Below are 17,027 nucleotides of genomic sequence, written 5' to 3' on the forward strand. Positions count from 1 at the left end.
ACCGCAGAGGTGGTTTTTCCAGTGAAAGGACGCAGGATTTCAGACAAAAAACGAGCTTGTTTGTAGGTGGGGGAGTTGATAGTAGAGACGAAGGGACGAAGGGGTGCATCTACTTTATGTATTTTTGGTAAGCCGTATAATCTTGGTGGCCTGGCAGCAGAAGGTTTCAACGAAAACTGTTTAGATTGATCATTTAATGCGGTTGAATCAGAAATTATTTTGTTGGTTTGTGTGACGAGGCTGTTGGTGGGATCTCTTTTTATTTTTGTATAACTACCATCGTCGAGTAATTCTTTAATTTTGTTGTTGTATTCTATTTTATCCATGATGACAGTAGCATTGCCTTTGTCAGCTGAGAGGACTACAATATTATCCCTCTTTTTTAATTTATATAATTCAAAACGCTCATCTTTGCTGAGGTTGCTAGCTGGCATCTTAGCGTTTTTTAGGGTTGCAGCGATTTCAGATCTTGCTACGTCTGCAGCAATGTGACCCAGGCCCCTGAGAGCAACGTCTACTTGGGCAATTATATCATTAACTGGTATGTGTTTAGGTGTGACTGCAAAGTTTAGACCTTTAGCTAAAACGGATTTCAGACCATCGGAAATAGAACTGTTACTGCGATTAATTACGACTTTGTTAACGTCTAACTTTTTGGTGTGTGGGTCCGGTCTTTTGTTGAAGAGGTTAAATTTGGAAATCAGGTTTTCCTTACATTTGGTCGACATAGTAGCAGCTGAAGAGGCAGTCATATTGTCTACATGTTCCCAATCCGATGTGGACATTGTTGCCGTCAATGATAAGTGTGATTTGTAGAGTGTCTTGTCTAACTGATCTAGTTCGGTGCGTATAAGTCTGATTTTTTCTGAGATAAGAGCTAAGCTAGTTTTGAAAAGAATTCGTTTCGCATTAGAAGAAGTTACAGCAGCAGAGGTCAGTGTAAATGCGATTGGTATTACCCCAGAGTCGCGGCATCTCTTCAGGAAGGTGAGAGACTCGATCAGCTGAGCTTTCTTATCCCGGAGTTTGTTGAAGGATCTTAAAGTTATGTGAAAACCCTCCCCGTAGAGGCGGTTAAATTTTGATTTAAAGCTTTCGTGACTGCAGTAATGCATATTCTTAGTTCTTTCGGTAAAGTTACGTTGAAGGGAAACAACAAAATAATAAAATATATATAAAACAATAAAAATTCTCACGACGTTTCGACCATAACACAAACGGTCGTCTTCAGGTGTGTTGGTTTGCATACATTTATTTTTAAACGGTGCATTTATTTATTTAAAAAAAACGTTAGCGCTACGCGCAGCGATTTGGCAGTTTATTTAGGACTAGTCCATCTATATTCTGAAAAGAGGAGGGGGGAGACGAATTTTTTTTTGTATGCTGTCTGAAAGCCACTGTAAGCGTGAACAATCAATTAAGACCTGAAATGGTTTATCAAATCTTTCCAATGATTGCTAAGATAGAATCCATCTTCTCGGTTGAAATTGTCTCTGTGCTTATGCAAACCAACACACCTGAAGACGACCGTTTGTGTTATGGTCGAAACGTCGTGAGAATTTTTATTGTTTTATATATTTTATTATTTTGTTGTTTCCCTTCAACGTGACTTTACCGAAAGAACTAAGAATATGTCTTATGGTTGTTATTCTTTGACTTGCATTACACTGGGATTTTTGCACACAGTGTTGTAATACGGTTTTTTTTCTGGAAGATTTGCTGTTTTATCCAGGATGTTTCTGTTGCGTGTCGTCGCTTAAAGATGTTCTCTGTTCATATTGTCTGTGGTTGCACCTGACGCAAGAGCCGCATGGCTCACAGGGATATATCTATAATAAATGAAACTTGAAACGAGCCCTGTACTCATACGACTGGAATCATGACTCCGGTTTTCCCCCACTGTCACGCCCGCACGTCCGCGTGTCTGCCCTGGGCCACAGTCGCGCCTCTCACTCAACCATCATTGCTAGCGTCACGCTCACCAACAGGGACACTCACTGGTGTTCCCCCATTTACGAAAGCGATGCTTTCTTTATAAAACGCGCAAAAAACTAAATATCAAATGAATTTTCCCATTAATTTAATGCAAAAAAAAATCGGGATGCGTTTCGGACATTCCAACTCCACTCCTTATCTAAAAATATACACCTATATCACTTTTCACAATGCAAAAGTACCCGTAAGGAATCTAAAAGATTTTTTTTTACCTTTGCAGGGAATTCACCAAAAGATTTGCATGTTGAATTGACTGGAGGTGATGTGGAGGCTTTGCTGTTGCCCTGCAGGGACACCGTGGCGCTGTAGTGGACGGATGATGCAGCCTCCACGGTGCTTCTCGTTTGATCTGGCGCGTGCCGTATGGAATTTCGTTCACGCGGAAATTCGATTTTGTTAATCTAAAGGTGTCCATAATTTGTCAATTGCATGAACGTGACATTTTGTAAAATCGAACGTTCGTAAATAGATGAAGCAGGCCACCTCCATAACCTCCTTCTGTTCCTCTCTGAAGGACTCACCTCTTCTCCACCGTTCGTCCTCTTCCCTCCCCACACCCTTCAAATTTCTTCCGTGCCTTCCCTATACCCCTTGAATGAAGCCACATGCCGTCTGTTAGGGTCACTCATTCCTGGGCCCTTGCACTGCCCTTTAACAAAAAAAGTGATTTTATATGCACAGCTTTAAAATTTTGCAAAGCGTGCCTTGACCAAAGGCGCTCTATAAATATAAAGATAGAATCTCAGATATGACCACATCCAGCACCTACATCACACGAATTTACTATCCCTATGTTAACAATAATTAGTAATTATATATGACCCCAATCCTATTGAGCAAAAGTTATTTACGGGCAGTATTCGGGTTACGAACCTAGTTCGTTCCTGAGACCTGTTAGAAAGTCGAACGGTTCGTAAGCCGGCAGTTCGGTTTGCAATTGCGAATTCGCGTTTGTAATCAATATTTTTCTTTATATTTCATGGAAGCGGGCGTTTGTAAGTCGAGGACTGTTTACATTGGGTTAGATGGTTTGAGTATAAAGGCAATATTCAGATATACTCTCCACCATCCGTCAGAGCAAATCAAATCAGTAGTCACGTCGGAACCAATACCAATTCGTTTTTTTTAGCAATCCGTCTGAATCGTTGGTGACTGAACTGAGGCCATCGGTTAACTACACCGGGAGAGCCATGCCAGTCACAGGCAGGGCGCCACGGTTACTAGGAGATGTTAACTACCTCGCCTGCTATGCCAGTTGTATATTTTGAGATTGTATGCCTCTCTTCGTGGTCGCTGGGATTGTTCTCCATATTTGGAATCGACGTGCGTTCAGGGTATTTGGCTGCAGCTATAAATTTACACGTGATAAAGTATCCACTTCGTTGCGCTATTATTTGTGGCCAGGTCGCTTATTTAAAAAAAAAAGCTGTGTAGCTTAGTGGGCCTTACCTGGTAAAATAAAAAGTTTAGTATCGGTAGCCGGGGTTGAACCAAGCTTCTCAATGGTACCAGTCCAGCGCTGATCTCTGAGCAACCTGGCTGCCTCTCTAAATGTCGACATGACTACGCGATGTGGCATTATTTCAAGAGGTTGATGCATACGCATTCATTTATTTGGATGTGGCAATGCTAAAGTGAGTGGTGCGGTATTGATTAGCGCGCTAAAATGTGAACTCAGCAATTTGTAGATTGAGGTTGGTTTACTCCAGATAACAATGCAAATTACACCAACGGCCGAGTTTAAACGCCGCTGTAAGTTGTGTGGGGCGCTATTGTGCAATCTGTAGGTGGCAGGCTGTTTCGATCGCCCGGAGGGGTGATTCATTGCAGGGCTTCGCAATTATCTCTATGCAAGGAGTCGAGAATACATGACTGATAACGGCACAGCAGAGGTTCAGTAAACTTTCTTTGTGCAAAGTAAAAAAATAGGCAATTAAGTGTATAATCAGTACTTAAATAGCATTGTGCAAACATGTTTTACAACAAACCAACTCTTTTCTCATTGCCATGAACTAAAACGTAATCTTGTCAAGTTTAACAAAAGCTATAAATCGCGACGTAAACTAAAAAGAGCCTGTAGGATGTATTATCAAGCAGGAGTGTAACCTACATTCATCTGGGGGAGGGGGGGGGAGTGCACGTTTAGCCGCTCACCACCAACGCCTTCGTGCTGTTCCACGTTTTGGACACCATAGGACCAGCCCGATAACGCATCCACCAGAAAGACAGAGCTTGGCGTGTGCATAACCACTATACGTGCCCAGCGAAGCGTGGACCTCAAAGGTTTGGATCGTTAAGCGTTTGGTAAGTGACCTGTTGGCCAAGACACTACCGTCCTCAGAAGGTGCAAGGTAATTCAGTTTTATTTACCAGTTAAACTACTGTGCTCTTAGCGCTTGTTCATAGGCGACCTGGTCACACGTGATGCTAGCTCATGATCGCAGTGGCCGATATTACCACACGTGGAAATTTATAGCAGCAGCCTAATCATCTGAACCAAGGAACCCAGATAAAACCCCAAGCTCAGACCACCAAGTATAAAAGAATGCACCGCCAGAGTCCAGCATTGAACCCATGGCCTCCTGTGTACCGGGCGAGGGAGAGCATCTTTTCAGCGGTAATTGGCAGCGAATCATTGCCTTAACATTAAAATGATGCATTCACATCTCCAATAAAATATTTTGGAAACTCTCTGAACGTGTTGCTCTGAATAGATGGCATTGTTGATGAAATGTCCCGTTCTGCGTCTTGTTTTATTTATCCATAGTCTCAATGTAACGCTTCATATCTGTAAATAAACAACACCATTATAAATATCTATAAATATGTAGGCATATATATCTGTCCATCAATGAACATGGAAGAAAACTTATCTTCCGAGCCCTGCACAAGTATTTGAACCTTAGGACGCTAGTTCGACTCCCACTCATGGCCACCAACAATAGTGGCGATTATCTGAACCGGTTCTGGGTCTCCCCTAGGTCGACTCGGCCTCAAATGAGAACCTGGTGCGGTAATGCAGTTTGACTTGGTGCTCCATGAGTCAAAGCTATACGGGGAATCGTTTTCCGTGTTTTGGTAGAGAAACCTTTCTAAAAACAAGGTTTTCCATGTGGGTTGCTCGCCCTCAATTAATCAGGCATACAAAGTGATTTGATACACTGCTATGGTTAACGGGGCAGTCTAGGTGTGGGTGATGTTTACATCCCCGATAGCATGGTTGGCTAAGTGCAGTGCAAAATAAATTCGACATACAAATAACAGAACGTTTCCTTCATCTGACCACTGCTACATAGAAGCGACTTCTCTGTCCGTGGCCAGGAGCAGCTTCAAAGCCCCTACATTTACTTCAGCCGATGATATCACAAGTGATGTCCACCGTTATACAGCAGCCCTCTTGACTGCATTTCATTGTAATGAGGCTGCCCTGCTGCAATGAACACGTCACCACACTTGCAATCTAGAGGTCGATCTTTAGGCCTGGCAGTTGGAGCGACATTGCATGCTTCTAAAATCTTGCTGTCTCTGTCCACCCAGCTGCGTAAATGGATACAGCACAGTTGATCGATTGGCAGGTCGCGTGCGGTGGTGGGGTAAAGCGTGGGTAACTCCCACCTCTTCCAAGAAATCTGGCCAGCATGGAAGAGTAGGCCAAATACACCACTCGAGACGGGCTCTCTAGAAATGCGTGTAGCAAGAGGCCCTTCTGCCGGTGGTGGCAACAAGGGAAGCATCTTGCAGGGCTGCACCTTTACTGACCGCACCATCATTGATAAACCACAACGCGCATGGGTCCACGTACGGCGTGCGAATAGGGGGTCCCCGTGCAGCGTGCGAGGAGGGGGTCCAGGTGCGCCGTGAGTGGAAGGGGTCCATGTGTTGCATGCAGGGAGGGGACCCACGTGCGACGTGTGAGGAGGGGGTCCAGGGATCTGTTAGACAATCTCTCTGAGATGGCACTGCTGAGCGTCATTGTCGTCTCCATCATTGACGAATGCTTTATTGTCTCGGCCAACAGCACTGCTCCTTGACTGCTGGCACGACGACGACGACTCCACGTAGGAAAGCACGTGCAGCAGCGTGAACAACCTGCACAGGGGCAGAGAGGAGGTGGGGGGGGGGGGGGCACGGGGCGCCACGGTGGCGAAATGTCAGACGGTAACGGGACAGACCCAAGGGGTCAATGGTTGACTGACTGAGATAACTGGCAGATGCACCAGCTGTGCCCCCTACTGTGCCATCTTGTTTTTAGCTGCCCGGCGCTCCGCTCATTGTTGTGAGCATCGCTCCTCTGCCCTCCATTATTGCTGGTAGGCCACTGCCTCCAACTGCCAAGTAGCGTCTCTTCAGGAGCCTCCTCTAGAGAGGCCGATCTTAACACCGCTGGTAGCAGTTATTGGCAAGTCCAGTCATCGCTAAATATCCTCTTGAACCGTATAATTCCTTTCTTCCATAGCCCATTCCGTGCCCTTTTAGTCTGCTCTGTCCTGCCAAACAATATTTGTTTTGCCATGCGGTGGCTGAGAATGGGGGCTACATGACCCAGCCAACACAGCCACGCTTGCCAGAGGAGCTCACCAATGGGAATGTGTCCAGATATTTTAAGAATCTGTGAGCTCCTGACACAATCCAGTCTGGTTTAACCCAGGATGCATTGTAGACAGGGTCGGCCTGAATGTTTCTATCTGGTGCAGATGTTCCTTTAGACGCCTCCACATCCTTCTCGAAATAACAAAGGGAGGGCATCAATGCGGCCAAGAAAACCCGGAGCTTAACATGGAATGACAGACCAAGTAGCTTCCACCCAGTGTTACACAGCCGATGAAAAGATAATGCTGCCCGACTGTTTCGGAGCGAGACCTCGGCTGCCAAACCGGGGCTGGTCATAAGCACACTGCCCACACTCACATAAAGGCAAAGACAAGGATCTACCATAAAGCCTTAAGATACTGTTGAGGCAAGTGCTGTCAGCGAGTGGCAGGTATGGCACTGAGTCGACACGCACACACACCCCCTATGGCCACGCGTGGGTCTACACCCTCCCCTACTCCTCACCTGTGGTACAGCATGGCCAGGAACTGGACAATGAGCATGCTGGCGAAGGTGATGAGGAACATGAAGGCGAGGGGCGGCACGTCGATGACTGTCCCCTCGTTCTTCGTGCTCGGGATCTGGATGTAGAGGTCGGCTCCCACGAACTGCAGTGCCAGGGTCGCCACCAGCCACAGTGCATTGATCATGAAGTAGACGAAGGTGCCCTACACGTTGTGACAGACAGCCCAGGCCTGATTTACATTGCATTGGACGGAGGGGGGGGGGGTGATCCGGGGCTGTTTTGGGACCCCCTCTTTGTGCGTTAAATTTCCTCCCCACTGTCCACTCCTAACGCCAAATGGTCACGTCTGTTATTGTTTTATTGTTAATATATGTTAAAGGATTAGCGGATTATTGGAACAATTAACAATACATTAGTAGGAATAATAAGGCATACGTAGTACAATGTCGTTTTAATATTCTTCTGCCACATGCCAAGTACGGTAAGTACTCGCTTAACGCCTGGTGTTCACACAACGCATTGTCACTGGAACGCAATTCTTCTGTTATTGAAGCATCTCCAGTACTCGCGATGACGCATCGCCAGTACCTTGTTTCTTATCTCGAAGAGTTCCTGCTTCACGCGCTTCCTGTGATCGTCGTCTTCCTCCAGAGGCTTGAGGTAGTCACTGATCATGCTCTTCCAGAACTCGTCTTCCTCCTATCCATTCCCATCCACGGGACAGAAGGTTCACTTTGTGTGATTGTCCAAATAACAACAACTTACTCCGATGAATGATATTAACATTAATGTTAATTTGTAATGCCCCATCATTGCACAGTTATCTGCTCGCTTTCGTAGAGAGACATAGGGAGCGACTCAGAGACACGAGGAATCACAGATAGATGGGAAGGCAGCAACAATGCACACCATGAGACGGCGCTACCAACAATTGTCCAAGCTCTGCAGTCCTCTGCATATAAACGTGTTCTCGGCCAATTATGGTTCACATGTGGCAGGAAACCAGAGCAACTGGAGAAAATGCACGCGTGTGAGTGGGGAACAATCTATCCCATACAGATGGAACAGCTGGAGTCTACATTTGCTGTACCACCCTCTCCTGGCGAGCCAGGGTGTGGCTCCTTTCTGACGCCCACTGGAAGGGAAATTTACAAAATCATCTCGGGGTGTGATCCACCAACCACGTGTAGCAGCAGCGTAGCCACCACCAAGTCCGAGAATAATGACATCACTTCCTCTCCACTGCCCAAAGTTGTTATCGAAATTGCAGTGTCCTCGCACGAGATAACTACTGCGAGTGGAACTCTCCCAGAGCAATGCAGTGAAGCCCTACACGATAAAGAATGGCCCAACAGAAGCGGATATCACAGAACTAGTGCTGAGGTCCCTTTTTGCAAAGTCTCAAAGTCACGCATTAGAGGAACACACCACTTGTTTAAACGTCACAGAAAACGACACTCAGACAACTTACGGCAATATTTGGACATCTGAGCAATGCGTTGAACAATTAAGAGAGACAGGCAGCCAGGGTAGGGGAATGATGACTTCTAAATTAATTGCGTTGTTTAGTACAACAACCCCAACATTCATGTAAGATCTTAAACGTAAACATCTCGATATTATATTTATAGATTATTGTATTTCAGCAGGAAGGGCCCAACTCTCTGTCAGGCTGTTTCCCGATATATTTTCTTAATTAAAGTTGGTTGTTATCTTCTAGGCACTTACACACGAACTAGGACAAAGATCAAAGATCCCCCGTGTAGTCTTAACAGACTGCTGGGGCACGTGCTGTTAGCGACCACCTCTGAAGGCCAGCACGGGATACGAGGAGGTGGGTGGCCAGCACCACGTCCAGCCACCTTTGTCTCTCCATTTGGGATATTTATTCACCACACCAGGTACTCATTTGAGGCTGAGTCGACCTAGGAGAGACCTAGGACCAGTTCAGATAATCGTCACTGGTGTTGGTGGCTGGGAGCGGGAATCGAACTCAGTTCGCTAGGTTCTAATCGCAGTGCGTTAACCACTGCGCCACCGTTCCCCACACGTACAAAGACCGACACACAGACATAAAGACGCAGACACAAGGACGCACCTGATCGAGACTGCACCTCTGCGTGATGGCGTAACCCTGAGGCAGGACGTTCTCAAACATGAGCTGCATTTTCTGGTGGCGCTGCCACACGAGGTCATGGCGCCCTGCAAGGGACAAAGGAGGATAGCGATGTGTGGTGCGCTCCCACAGAGGCTCGGGAAAAAAGTTTACCGTGACTCAGCGAAGAGAGCTGCGCAGACGCTAGTGATTATTCTCATCGTTAGGCTGGTTTAGCCTGCAAGAAAGCCTGGCTGAGTCGCAAGGCTCTGTATTCGTGAGGGTCTTAGCAAGTTACAGTAGTAGAGGGGCGATGTTACTGCTGAGTGTGGTCCCAATTGAGTGATTTGTAGGTATTTTTCAGAAGTGTTCAATTTTGGCCAATACCAATTACACATGGGAGGAAACTGGAGAACCCGGAAGATGCCCATGCAGAACAGGGGGAGAGAATACACAATCTCCCACGCTTCTACTGCAGCAGCAACATGCCCTCATTAGAGTGCTTGCCACAAATGAATCAGAATAGCTTGATAATCTCGTCTAGGAGCATTAACCATCACACAAACTTCGTCCATCCATTCATCATAAAAAGACGGTCACCGCACCGCGTGATTTCAGATACGCAGTCTTGTTTAACTGACAAGCAATGACTTCGCATTTGTTTGATGAAAATATTACCTTTGGCATGGAGGGCAAGGTCTGAGTCTGATTCCTCTGGATGTCGACTTTCGATCTCTGCTCCTTCTGGATGCTCCGTTTGAGTGCTCTTGATGTCCTCTCGTCTCGCCTCCCTCTCTGTTCCTTCTGTATGCTCTGTCTGAGTGCTCGCAATATCCTCTTGTATCGTCTCTGCTCCTTCTGGATGCTCCATCTGAGTGTTTGTGATGTCCTCTCCTCTCGCCTCGATCTCTGCTCCTACTGGATGCTCCGTCCGAGTGCTCGCAATGCCCTGTCGTCTCTCCTCACTCTCTACCCCTTCTGGATGATCTGTCTGAGTGCTCGTGATGTCCTCTGGCCTCGCCTCACTATATGTTCCTTCTGGATGCTCCGTCTGAGTGCTCGTGGTGTCCTGTTGTCTCGCCTCAAGTGGACGCAGCATCATCTCTCCGTCGAGGTCCACCGCACACGACTCCACTTGGCTGGGAGAGACAATGATAAACTGGGAAACTAAACCATTATTTTTATTTTACATGGTAAGGCCCACTGAGCTATACAGCTCTTTTGCAGAATCGACCTGGCTATCACAAATTATAACTCAATGAGTGGCTTATCACGTGGAAAATTACAGCAGCCAAATACTCTAATCACATGATTATTCTAAATGAGGAGGGAAAAAGCAGAGGACCAGGATAAAATTTCACACCAACACTGGGAGAGAAATGAATAGACGCAGACTCCACATAGGCAACAGGCATCGTCAGGGTTGGGATCGAAGCCACTACCTCCTGCATACCAGGCGAGGTGGTTAACATCTCGCCACCACGGCGCCTAAGATACAAGCACAACTAGAATCACAGTGGATAATTTGGGACAAGACTCAGTATTGACCTGAGTAAAATGTTGTGTCGTAAATCCTCCTCAACCCGACACAGCCAATCAATAATCAGAATCTGTATTTCTACTGCAGGAGGAGTCCGATTAGCTATGAAGCTCTTTTCACAGATATCCAGTAGGTGTAGAGGGTTCGAAAGTTACAACATAAAACGATAGCAGTGCAAAGTATAGGAAAGATAACAAAATAAATAAACTATATGAGTGCAACTTGCATCAGTACATCAGTTACTGCCTATTTTTCAATACTAAATTCAAACTTGGGCAAGGCAGCAAAACAACAGTCCCAAACCACACCAAGATAACACACAGTCCCTTAATAACATGGCACATAAACATTGAACTATCGATACACGAGAGGTAAGGATCAAAGATAAAAGCATGGCTACAGGCTCTGAGTGAGGTGGTGGTACCTTGAACTGTCATTCTCCTGACTCAGCGCCGAGTATTTCTTCGGATAGACGCTGATCCTCCACTGGAAGCAGTCCCACTCGAGTGGCAGTATACAGCATTTCGTGCCATTGCAAATATGCTTGCGTTCCTTCTTCTGCAGGGACAGGAGGATGAGCATTGTGTTGGTGCATTAGGGCAGGGTCCTTCAATTATATCAAACCAGCGGGAAGCGCACACAAGCTGGAAGGCAGTTTCAGCTGCTCAGTGCACTGGCGCCAATAACTGTCCAAGCTCTGCGGTCCTCCATGTATGAAGATTTTATTAGCCAAGAAGAAACCAGAACACCATGGAAAAAACCCACAAATGCGAGGGGGAAACATTCCGTGTTATTCTGATGGAACAGATATAGTCCACAATTGTCATACTGCATTCTCCTGGAAAGCCAGTGGACACGAGTGGAACAGCCAAACTCCGGCCATCCTCTCACCAGAGGATTTTGGCTAACCATTGAACAAAGACGGTGACCACATCGCGTGCTTTTGGTTGCGCTTCTGCATCCATCTGGAACCCTCTTCCTTGAAATATGAGGAAGCCATTGGAGCGATGTACTTTTAAATGTTTTTTCAAAACTGCTTTTTGTGTTTAGAGGCTTTCCTTCCTTCGCACCTCCAATTAGCACAGTTGGCTACACATTATGTGAAAGAAGTTCAACATACATACATCTGAACTGGTCCTTGGCCTTCCCTAGATTGAATCAGCCTAAAAAATAAATAACCAATGTGGTGTGTAGTAAACATCACAACAATAGAGACAAAGGCGGCCGGGCATGGTGCTGGCCACCAACCCCCTTGTGTGTCATTCCGGACTTCACAGGCGCTACTCGCTAACAGCACTTGCCCCAACACTCGGTTAAAGACTACACGGGATCTCTGACTTCGTGTTGGCAGGAGTGGGGCGGGTCATATGTTACACTTATTTTGCACTGTACGTAGCCAATCGTGTTAATCGGAGGTGCGGGACGGAGCAACAGAGGAGAATGGAGCGACACTCCAAATAACGTTCGACACAAAAACAACAACGACAACAACGATAACACAAAGTAACTCACCTCCTTGGGGGAGGGCTCAGAAGGCGCCTTGGTCTCACGCGTGCCCCATGATACGTTGTACATGTTGACCAATGAGTAGATGAGCAGCAGTAGGTATCCCGTGGGAATGCAGATGAGGTACAAGAATCCGTGCACGATGCAGAAGAACTCGCGCGGGTGCAGCGCCGCGGCGATGAGATGGATGCCCGCGAGAGTGATGAAGAAGATGCCGCTGGGCGTGAGGATACCGTTCTTGACAATGTCGCCGACCATAGCGAGCAGCGTGCCCGTCATGAGGAACATGTAGACCACGGTGAGCACCATGGCCACCTTAAAAAAAAATACCGGGTAAGGCCCACTGAGGTATAAAGCTCTTTTCAGAAGACACCTGGCCACAAATGATATCTCAATGAAGTGGCTCATCACGTGGAAATGTATAGCAGCAGCCAGATTAATTGTGGAGGAAATAGAGAGAGAACACGCGGACTCCAAATATATAACAGGCATCAGGGTCGGGATCGAACCCACGACCTCCTGTATACCTGGCGAGGGAGTTAACATCTCGCTATCGCAGCGCCCCTGCAGGACGATGGAGGAAACATTAGTGATCGGCAACACCATCATGATTTTTGTCCAACCACCACAACCACTTCTTGGGAGTTACTTTGCATTCTATTCGCACATTTCCACAAGGTCCTCAAGGCCCTGCACTTTACAAACAACAACAAAATAATGATAGCTCATTGGTCAAGGGGAGGAAGACCCAAGAGCTTTGGCAGCTCATTGAAAGAAGTGAAAGGAAGATAATGAACGTGCATCCAGGCGGGGTCTGAACACTGGCGCTGGATTGATCAACACACGCTTCTTAGTTAACAAGATAGTGCTGATCCAGGATCTTATCAACGATTGTGGACTCGACATATTGGCCATTACCAAAACCTCGATATATGAAGACTCATCGGACATAAGTAAGTGTGAGGCTGCACCTAAGGGATATGCTATTGCACATCAGCACCGTCGTGGGAAGCCTGGTACCAGCAGTTCACATGGTGATGGGGTCGCACTGATTCACCGTGGAGAAATCTGCTTTAAAGTCCTGAGCGACTCATTAACAATCACATAATTTAAGCTGCTGCTTGTGAAAATAACGAACGGCATGTGGGGCCTTACGATCGCTGTCGCCTATCGACCGTCGACTTCACAGCTGTCAGAATTATTTTCCTAGCTTTCTGGTCTGCGAGACTGTGAGACATTTGGCTCTCGCTACATCATCTGTGGTGACCTGAACTGTCCCGGACCGACTGGTTTTTATGGTAAAATCAACAGTGATCTCGCCGAAACGTTCAACAGTCAGTTTAACCCAGCATGTCAGCGGCGCAACATGCCGCTCAGGAAGAATACTGGATCATATCTTCACATACGGCGACGTTGTAACTTTAAACGATGTTCTTATCGAAGACGTGGGCATTTCAATTGACAGTCTTGTGATGTGCAAAGTGGCATTACCAATTATTCGCCCACCCATCACAACGACATCATACAGGAACTGAAAACGACTAACCCACGATACTTTCCGTCAGAAGATCTGGTCATCATTGGTGCGTCTGAATACTGCATCGACGGTCCATTCATTTGCAACTCAATTAGAAAATCACATCATTGCTGTTCTTGATGAACTTATGTCCATCCAAACTGGCACACAGAGAACGGGCTAGCATCAAGTGACATTGTAACTGGAGGCGATCACTGCGAAGCAGATGCAGAGGAGGCTGGGGCGTCTTTGAAATAAAACTGGTTTCCAGACTGTCCAACTCACTTACAGAGCCGCCTACAGATTTGCAAACTGGCTCATTATTGAGTCTCGCAGATCGTTCTATGGTCTGTGCATCAATGAGTCGGTTCGCGACCCCGTGCTCTGTGCCGCGTTGTGAAGGGCCTGTTGCACTTCAAACCCATCAGTCAGCCCGGTCTGTGTACAGTACTTGTGACGTTCTTCGCCAATAAAGTGACGATTAAGACGGCAGTTTCTAACTTGCAGGCAACGCAGTCTCCCGGTCTGTCATGTGAGTTTGATCAACCTGATAACCAATGCAAAACTCGAGACCCTGGCACCATCGTCGGTAGCAGAGATGTCAATGTCCATTGTACAGCTGCCAAATAAGACATCGCCGCTCGACTCCGTCCAGATTTTAATTCTCAAATTATGCTCGGACGTACTTGCGCCACTGATTGTCCACCTGGTGAATATTTCATTCACTGAGGGCTGTTTGCCAGACCATTGCAAAATGGCTTGAGCCATAGTGACCACCTAGACCAGGGGTCGGGAACCTTTTTGACTAAGAGAGCCATGAAAGCAAAAAATTTGGAAATTTACTTCAGTGAGAGCCATATAATATATTTTAAAAGTGAATTCAACTAAATGTCAGTATAATAAGCCTCTGAATTTATTCTTTTAAATAATGTTGTTATAACACTCACCATTAATGCGACTTCTGGTGCTGCATGGATTTGCTGATGTCTTTGTAGTCGGGTTGGTACTTTGTAGTCGGGTTGGTACTTGGTGAGGTTAAGCTTCATGCAAGCGTTGAGGCTTTCATCCGTTAAACGTGATCGTAGGTTGGACTTGATGTTTTTAAGATGTGAGAATGACTGCTCACATGCATACGTAGATCCAAACATGGTCAATACAGCAATACTCACACGCTGCAGTGTGTGGTATGTGACAGGAAGCGCGTTCCAAGTTTTGAGAATCAGCTGGTCTTCGGGTTGGAGTTTTTTCATTTCTGTCCACATGTGCTTGCTCGCCAACTCCGCTTTCTGTCGTGTGATTCTTTCCAAATCTTCATTCAGTGACTTGAACTTATTCACCCACATGTCTGAGGCCTTCAGGTCAGCCACTTCTGCTTCAAAATCTCTGACGGAGACACCAGGGATGTAATTCAGGTCGGCTGTGTTCAGTGAACACTCGTTTGGATGGGTGATGAACTTAAAAAGACGCGTGTGCTCACGAAATTCTCCAAAGCGTGCTTTGAAGGACTGTAGGAGACTGGATGTGCAGCCAGCTAGCTGGTGGAGATCAAGGTTTTGAATGGGCTCACTTGCTGTGCATGCATCTTTAAATTGGCTCAGTTTTTCAAAATGTAGTAAACGACCTGTTTCAAGATCCGTGATGAAAAGCTCCAGCTTGTTTTCAAAAGCAAATACAGCTTGTTGAAGGGATAACACTGTATTTCCAATGCCTTGCATTTTCACGTTGAGCTGGTTCAGATGTTCAGTCAGATCTACGAGATAGTAAAACTTGAGGAGCCACTCGGTGTCGGCTAGCTCAGGATGCCCGACGCCTTTCATTTCAAGGAAAGTCCGGATTTCGTTCAGGCAAGCCGCAAAACGGCTAAGCACCTTCCCTCTTGACAACCAACGCACATTGCTGTGCAAAAGCAGACCAGGATAGTTATTTACAACTTCATCCAGCAGTGTTTTAAACTGGCGATCATTTAAGGCTCGGGCAACAATAAAGTTGATCACACGAATGACCAGCGACATCACTTCGCCAAACTGCCTGTCACACATCTGAGCACAAAGTGCCTCCTGGTGTATAATGCAATGGAAACTTAGGATGGGTCTATTTTCATGTTCACGGAGAAGCGCCACAAATCCTTTGTTTTTCCCCACCATACACGGAGCACCATCAGTACACACGGAGAGAAGTTTATCCATAGGTAGACTTTTTTCTTGAGCAAACTCCATGAAAGACTTGAATAAATCCTCACCTCTTGTGGACCCTTTTAATGGCAGAACAGCAAGACTTTCTTCGCGCAGTGTGTCACCAACAGCATATCTTGCAATCACGCTGAACTGCGACAAATGGCTCACGTCTGTTGACTCATCCAAAGCCAGAGAAAAGAACGGCGCTGCATTTATGTCCTTCACTTGCGTTTCCTCCACTTTGTTTGCCATCACGATGGTACGATCATGAACAGTTCTTGCCGACAGAGGCATGTCTTGTATCCGTTTGATTATATTGTCTTTGTTCGGAAGATCATCAAAAAGTTCATTGGCTACATCCAGCATGAACGTTTTAGCATACTCGCCATCTGTGAATGGTTTTCCGTTCCTCACTATTGCTAAAGAACCAGCAAAGCTAGCCGAATTATAGTCACCTTGCCGGGTCCATACGTGGAGTTGCTGCTGGCTAGCTTGCACCCTGCTCAGAAGCTCTTGGCACGCTTTCTTTCTGCTGTCTCCCGCAGGGTATTTTGATGCAAAGGTAGCGTGGCGCGTGCCGAAGTGCCGCTTTACATTCGACCGTTTCAACGATGTAATTTTGTCATTGCAAATTAGACACACCGCAGAACCCGCTCTCTCCACAAAGGCGAATTCTTCGGTCCATTCGTCCTGAAATGTACGATACTCGTCGTCTTTTTTTCTTTTCGCCATCTTCTTCGTCGAAGGGTTAGCTTTGAGCTAATGACCGAGCAGACGCAGTCTCAGACTGATTCAAAAGGGGGCGTTTACCTGTTTTACACAGCAACGGCAAACGTAGGCCAGTATCATCCAATTAAAATAATGGACAATTGCTCCTGCAGCCCTGAACAGGACATGCGCAGTGAAAAATCGATGGATGGATTAAAACAAGTGAGAATATTTTGTTTTATCTGCGAGCCATATGCAATCATCAAAAGAGCCACATCTGGCTCGCGAGCCATAGGTTCCCGACCCCTGACCTAGACTATCACCCGATCTCAAAACTGAGTACAATGTCAGCGGTCATTGAGCGCCTGTGTCTGAAGCGGTCACTTCCTCACGTCACTGTGATGTGCAAATTCAACCCGTTGTAGTTGGCGTACCGA

General features: G+C 46.4%; 1 protein-coding gene across 1 annotated transcript in view; it reads right to left on the reverse strand.

Moving 5' to 3' along the window:
- Positions 1–3,708: 3,708 nt before the first annotated feature.
- Positions 3,709–17,027, reverse strand: part of LOC116957970 (uncharacterized) — a 36,501-nt gene continuing 23,182 nt past the window's right edge. Inside the window, exons 13-19 of the mRNA XM_076053833.1 lie at positions 12,199–12,507; positions 11,111–11,244; positions 9,825–10,285; positions 9,150–9,253; positions 7,640–7,750; positions 7,051–7,253; positions 3,709–6,084 (exon numbers count right to left, since the gene is read on the reverse strand). Of these exons, the coding sequence (XP_075909948.1) occupies positions 5,931–6,084; positions 7,051–7,253; positions 7,640–7,750; positions 9,150–9,253; positions 9,825–10,285; positions 11,111–11,244; positions 12,199–12,507 (1,476 nt within the window). The 3' untranslated portion in view covers positions 3,709–5,930. The remainder of the gene's footprint in view (positions 6,085–7,050; positions 7,254–7,639; positions 7,751–9,149; positions 9,254–9,824; positions 10,286–11,110; positions 11,245–12,198; positions 12,508–17,027) is intronic.

The sequence above is a fragment of the Petromyzon marinus genome, chromosome 63 (genome assembly GCF_048934315.1).
Source record: "Petromyzon marinus isolate PM22_M1 ecotype Great Lakes invasive population chromosome 63, UKy_Petmar_22M1.pri1.0, whole genome shotgun sequence".
In the NCBI taxonomy this organism is placed as follows: Eukaryota; Metazoa; Chordata; class Hyperoartia; order Petromyzontiformes; family Petromyzontidae; genus Petromyzon; species Petromyzon marinus.